The 6,404-nt window shown below is 52.6% G+C and overlaps 1 protein-coding gene across 5 annotated transcripts in view; it reads left to right on the plus strand.

Annotated features, from left to right (window-relative positions):
* The window catches only part of Tcf25 (TCF25 ribosome quality control complex subunit), a 29,442-nt gene that overhangs the window by 20,015 nt on the left and 3,023 nt on the right, over nucleotides 1–6,404 (plus strand). For all 5 annotated transcript variants that reach the window (XM_034523118.2, XM_034523123.2, XM_034523117.2 and 2 more), the window contains 6 exons: nucleotides 672–831; nucleotides 2,113–2,200; nucleotides 2,843–3,001; nucleotides 4,215–4,305; nucleotides 4,938–5,017; nucleotides 6,235–6,307. In XM_034523118.2, coding sequence (XP_034379009.1) covers nucleotides 672–831; nucleotides 2,113–2,200; nucleotides 2,843–3,001; nucleotides 4,215–4,305; nucleotides 4,938–5,017; nucleotides 6,235–6,307 — 651 coding nt within the window. The remainder of the gene's footprint in view (nucleotides 1–671; nucleotides 832–2,112; nucleotides 2,201–2,842; nucleotides 3,002–4,214; nucleotides 4,306–4,937; nucleotides 5,018–6,234; nucleotides 6,308–6,404) is intronic.

A 6,404-nucleotide genomic window follows, 5' to 3' on the forward strand; every position in this document is an offset into this window, starting at 1 on the left:
AAGCCTTGTCTCAGAACATAAGGGAGAGAACCACGGAGATGGCTTGACAGGCAGAAGCATGACACCAAGCCCTAGAACCCACATATAGAAGGAAAGAAAGAACTGACTTCTGCAGGTTGTCCTCTGGCTCTACATACACACCATGCATTCACACACCAAATACGTAAATAAGATTTAAAGGTCGAAATAATGAAATATAATTGCAGAAAGACACCCAGTATTAACCTTCAGCCTCTGCACTCCTGTACGTGTGTGTGCACCGTACATGCGTGCACAATAGAGACGACATACACAAGTCACTTGTCTTCTCAAAACACAGAAAGGGCACTGAGAAAGGTGTGTGTGTTAGGTAGAGTTGCATCCCTTTCTGCTGAGTTGACTTTGTGAGCTTTGTGCTGTTCCCTGCTTCCAGAGCTGAGAGGCTAGGCAAGGGTATCTGACCTTAGAGGCTTTGAGCCCACCTGCTGCTGTAACATCAGTCATCTGACTGAACTGATTCCTGCCCTCTGTGTCCTTTGTTCTGCATGTAGAAAATGGGTTTTCTTATCTTAAGGTTAGAGGCACAGGAGGAAGCAGCTGTGGGCTGCCTGGTGTCTGCTGCACATCTGTAAACCACATGTTTTGTCTTCACAAGCTTGAGGCCTCAGACTTTGTTTCTTCATCCCTTACAGGCTCATCGAAACCTGTCCCAGCTCCCAAATTTTGCCTTCTCTGTTCCATTGGCTTATTTCCTTCTGAGTCAGCAAACAGACTTACCTGAGCATGAGCTCAGCTCTGCCAGGCAACAGGCTTCCCTCCTGATGCAGCAGGCGCTCACCATGTTCCCTGGAGGTGAGCGCCACCTCTTGTGGGGCTGGTAACTTCCTGGGGATTGAGTCTAGATCACAGTCCTGTCCGTACATAATGCAAAGATTGCATTCCCTTAATGGCCTAGAGACTGCGATAGCTCTGGTTAGTAATCTACTCACTTCAGCGAGCCTACTGCAAGTTTGGTGAGGTGTGAGAAGGGGAGGGACAAATGTCTCCTCTGGAAGTCAGTTTCAGGAGACACAGTGTGTTAGATAGTCTTTGTTACTGGGGAGGAAAAGCAGAAGTAGCATCTAGAGAGGCCCAAGGCTAGCCCAGAGACACTTCGAAGGGCATTGACTGTGAGTAGCCAGGAAGAAGCCCTGGTCTTCTGCCCAGACATTCTCCCAGTCATGTGACCAGGAGAATAAGGTGAGGGATATCTTGCCCAAGTCTTTCCTAAGAGTTTACACGAATTGACACTGACACAGGCTCTATGGGCAGCTGCTCCTCTGTTAGAAAGTTCCAGAACTGGTGCTAAATTGTAGATTCTGAGTTCCCCTAGTCTTGACCAGAACTCTGCCTACCAACCAGGCCTGGCAACCTCAGGCAGAAGTCCTATTTGCTGACCCGATGAGGGTCAGTTCTGTCACTTAGAAGCTTCCTCTGCCATCTGGTCTGATGTAGCTTGCAGTGCCTTTTCTGTTGGGGACCAGCTAATGATGCATAGACTGGTAGCCCGTGTGCTGGACTACACAGTAGGCATGCCCTCCTCGCAGGATGCTGGGGCCTGAGCATGTCCCCAGGAAGTCAGTGGGAGGGCTGGTTTGTGTTTTGATAGATTACCGGCATGTGAGCTATTCAGAGAAGCTAGCATTTAGGTAAACAGCACTACAGGCAAAGAGAGCCAGGTTGGCTCTGTTGGCCATCTGTCAGATCCTGGTCCCTGCGGAGTTAGCTCTTACAGGGCACAGTCAACCCTACTCTCTCTAGTCTGTCTTCAGGTCTAACCTTCATGTGATTAAAACATACAGCCATCTATGCTTGGAGGTTATAGACAAGTATCCTTGGATACAGATGAGACAAGTCAAGGGGACATGCATCCACTTCCCTGGAGTTTAGAGGTGCCTTGGAGCCTAGTGTGAGAGGCCCAGCCTACATACGAGTTTGTGATGGTAGTCAGAAATGACTCCTCGGCTGCCAGCCTCCTTTACCTTCAGAACACCTAGTGGTGTATGTGACAGCTACCTTCCAGCGTCCCTTGTGTTTTGCTGTGAGGCTGGGACAAGGGCTGCAGAGTCCACGGAATCTTTGCTCTCTTTGCAGTCCTTATGCCATTGCTGGAGTATTGCAGTGTGCGGCCTGATGCCACAGTCTCAAACCACCGCTTCTTTGGGCCGGATGCTGAGATAAGGTACAGAGAGCCCTGTAGATGTGAGACTGTTGGTGCTGCTCCCTCACCCTTAAAGGAGGCGAGGACTCTGTCCTGGGGGATGCTTGCCCATCTAGAGTAGTGGAGGGTGGCCTGGGAGCCACATCCGTGTGCAGGGTCTCACTTGTGTGGACGGGTGAGCAGCTGCCAGTCTTGAGAATGGGATTCACGGGATGCTACCTCAGAAGAGTTGTGGGCAGGGCGTGAAGCTGGGAACCATCACGCATGGGAAGAGGAGGAAGGTGGCGGGGCTCATGACCATCAGTATCCTGAACTTTTCCCAGATTTCTAGACTGTCACATTTCTCAAAAACAAAAAACAGAAAAAGATGTGTCATGTGGCAGCTGCCACCTCTCTGCTGGTTACCAGTCAGCCCCCTTTGTGCTGCTCCACACAGAAACAGAAACATACACTCATCTGTGTCTTTTCTCACACTCCTGTCAAGTGATCTCTGGTACTCAAGTAACTCTGTGAGACGTGTGCCCGGCCCCTCAGCATGTGGGGTGTCCCTGGTCAGCAGCTGAAGGGTAGCCTTCTTTATTGCAAGACACCAGGCCTTTCCTGGATACCTTTGTCTCCCTTGAAGCTCTGAAAAAGATCCGCTTCAACCCTTGCTTTTCACAGCCAGCCTCCCGCCCTGAGTCAGCTGGTGCGTCTGTACCTGGGGAGGTCACACTTTCTTTGGAAAGAACCCGCCATTATGAGCTGGCTCGAGGAAACTGTCCATGAGGTTCTGCAGGCAGTGGATTCGGGAGACCCTGCTGTGGAGGCCTGTGAGAACAGGTGAGCCAAGCCTGACAGCCACGGCAGCGCCTAGCCCAGGGAGGGCACCCTGCTGCCATGAGTCCCTTCTGTGTGCCCTCTTGGGTCTTTATCATAGATTGGGCCTCAGATTTCAGTTTAGCTTTTGAAGGAGCCACCAGTAGTCCTGGGCATGGCTGTTGCTGTCCACCCAGATGTGCAGGGGTGTGTGGGTATTATGGTCCTGCTGTCCACCCAGATGTGCAGGGGTGTGTGGGTGTTATGGTCCTGCTGTCCACCCAGATATGAAGGGGTGTGGCTTGTTGGTTTGTTTCTGTTTTTCTGCTCTGTTTCCATATTTTTATGGTGATTGTTTTTCTTACATTTCTTGGCACAAATTGGAGACAAAAGGCAACTAGAGCAACCTATTGACATCTTTTCCACCTCTGGGAGTCTCTGTGACTCAGAGCCTCATAGGTGGCATTTGAGAAGCAGCCCCTTGCCCGTTTGTGCAGTTTTGCTGGTGGTCCTCATGAGGACCCTAGCTCTGTGGGTGGCTTCCGCCAGGCTGCTTCTGAGGCTGTGCTCTGTCCTGGCTATGTCATCTCCCTGAACCAGGGAAAGGAGGTTCACGAGGACAAATTCTGGGTTGCCGGGGGAGGAGAGGAGGAATGTTCTTCTCCCCCTGCCCCCAAACAGGGTTTCTTTGTGTAGCCCTGGCTGTCTTGGAACTCACTCTGTAGACCAGGCTGGCCTTGAACTCAGAAATCTGCCTGCCTCTGCCTCCCAAGTGCTGGGATTAAAGGTATGCACCATCACTGCGTGGCGAGGAATGCTCAGGCCTCTCAGTCTCATGAATACTGTCTGGGCTAAATTCTGTCCAGGCTAGATGTCCCTTCCTGCACTGGTCTCTGCTCCATGCCCAGCAAGAGGCAAACCCCATACAGTGGCAGTAAAGACTAGCACACCCAGGGGGTTCTGTTGTGGACACTTCCTTAGTGTCTCACCAGACTACCCACGACTCTCCTCACTTCTGTTTCATGGATAAAGGGGCCAAGTTAACAGACCAGGCTTTCAGAGCCTGCTCTGGCTGCAGAGCTGTGGGCTGGTAGCACAGATTCAGCCTGAGGGACACGGGGAGCATTACCAGAAGTCAGACAAGCCAGTGCATGCTGGCTGTCCATGCTGGGTATGGGTAACTTGGCACTTGCACCGTGGGTGCCAGTTTATCTGCTGTCGTCTGCTCTGGCCTCAGGCGGAAACTGTTGTACCAGCGTGCACCCAGAAACATCCACCGCCATGTGATACTGTCCGAGATCAAGGAGGCTGTCGCTGCCCTACCCTCGGTAAGAGGAGTGTGGAACTGTGTGCTGGTCATGGTACAGCTACCCACTGGCCGGCCTGTGTGCCATGTGGCCCGGAACTGGTGCAGAGGGTCTGTCCCCATGGCCAGTTTCTCTGGCCTTCCTCGCCGTGTACTGCCTCGGTGAGCTGTTCCAGCATGGTGTGCGCTTTCTGTGACAGACCTGCGTCTCGCTCACAGAGCCCTGCAGTGGTCCATGTAACGCGTGCCCCTGCACAGAACCTGAGCTCTGCTCTCACAGATCCCTGTGTTTGGCACTCTGGGGTGTGGCCAAGCTGGATCAGTTGGTGAACCAGCAGCTCAGTGGGACCCAGTGGCTCTCATCCCTAGACTGGTCTGCAGTCAGGACAGTCATCGGAGACACGAGTACAGACAGTGCTACCTGTGTGAAGTGCCCTATGTTCCACTAATCAGGGCAGAAGGTCACATGTTCCCCCTGACTGTTCTCTGGGAGAGACCTAAAGTTTCTTAGAACAGAAACAGCCATTTCTGCCAGAAGTTGTCACTGCCTCCTGGCAGATAGGTCAAGTCTGAGTGAGTGGAGACTAGCTGAAGCTTGAGAAAGCAAAGCTGCCAGCACCTCTCCAGAATCTCTGCTTTGTGTCTTCTCCTAAGGATGTGACCACACAGTCTGTGATGGGGTTTGACCCTCTGCCTCCTCTGGACACCATCTACTCCTACGTCAGACCAGAGAGGTACCACCCCTGCTTTTGTCTTCACACCCACACAAACCCACTTTGGTACTTTGGGGCTCACTGGGGCTACCCTTACAGACTAGAAGGAAAATGGCAAACACCAGCTAAGGGGCCAGTCCACTCAGGAGGTGGGGAAACAGTGCAACGGGAGCTGCCTCAGTTCACCAGCGGTCTGAGCACTTGCTTCCCTGTAGGTTGTGTAGCAAGGTGAGAAGTGCAGAATAAGAAGTCACCTCTGACCTGGGGCACTGTAGCATACTGCAGACACCAAACCTAGAACCAGAGATGGACAGTGGTCACATTTGTGTAGAACCTGTGGGAAAAATGCCCAAGAAGTAGGACATGCCACACCGGGAAGTGACAGTCACCTGCTTTGTAGAAAGATGTGCCCCGGCCAGACAAAGGGTGGTAACTGGTCCTCTGCTGTGTGCCTTCCAAGGGTACAGTGTAAGGTCCGGTGAGCGCTGAAGGAAGGCCTGTGTGGCTGAGCAGAGAACCAGGTAGTGGGCCAAGCACTAACATGGACATGCCTGACTCATGGGCTGCCGTGCGCATGAGGGCAGCTGTTAGAGTCTGGGTCTGGAAAGAGCTTGCTTCCCTCCCCTCTGACCCTTCACGGCTGCCCTACCTGGGTCCATTGCTCCCATGTCTGTCTCAGGCAAGGGCCACAGGCCTTCTCGACCTTGACAGAAGGTACTGAGTAGAGGCACCTGTTACAGTTTTAGATTAGTGTGAGAATTTCTAGTGGGCTCACAAACATCCTAACAGGCTGGAGTAGCCCAGCCATCCTAGCCTTCCGCTGTGTTCATGGGGTCCCCAGATGCAAGTGTGACCACACTGTGCTGCAGAACTATGCTGTGGCCCCTGCAGGAACCTCCCAGTGATGCCCTGACCTTTCCTACCAGCTGTTTTGTGACTGACCTGTCTTCCCCAGCCATCAAATCCTGTCATCACCTTGTTTTCTCTCCATGGGATCCAGCAGACAAGGCCCCTAAAGAGCCAGCATCTGGGGCTCCCAACCCCCGCTCCCCTGTTGCCCTGGGCAGGCTAGTGGTCAGTACTGATGACCCCGGGTCCTGATATGCAGTTGAGGTCCCAGAGCCTGAGTCCCACTCAAAGGCTGCCTGTCCCCAGCAGTTAGGAGACTGGGTAGGGACAGCTGACAGTGTCTGTTAACTTTCATTTTCTGACCTTTTTCTTTCTTATTTAATTTTCAGGCTGAGTCCAGTCAGCCACGGAAACACAATTGCCCTCTTCTTCCGGTCTTTATTGCCAAATTACACCACAGAGGTATGTTGGTTGAGCGCATTGGTTTCTCCCTCCCAAGTTAACATGGGCACAGGCTGCTCAGGGTGGAGGCAGGAGCGGCCGGGACTGCACATGTACT

This window comes from Arvicanthis niloticus, chromosome 18, assembly GCF_011762505.2.
Source record: "Arvicanthis niloticus isolate mArvNil1 chromosome 18, mArvNil1.pat.X, whole genome shotgun sequence".
Classification (NCBI taxonomy): domain Eukaryota; kingdom Metazoa; phylum Chordata; class Mammalia; order Rodentia; family Muridae; genus Arvicanthis; species Arvicanthis niloticus.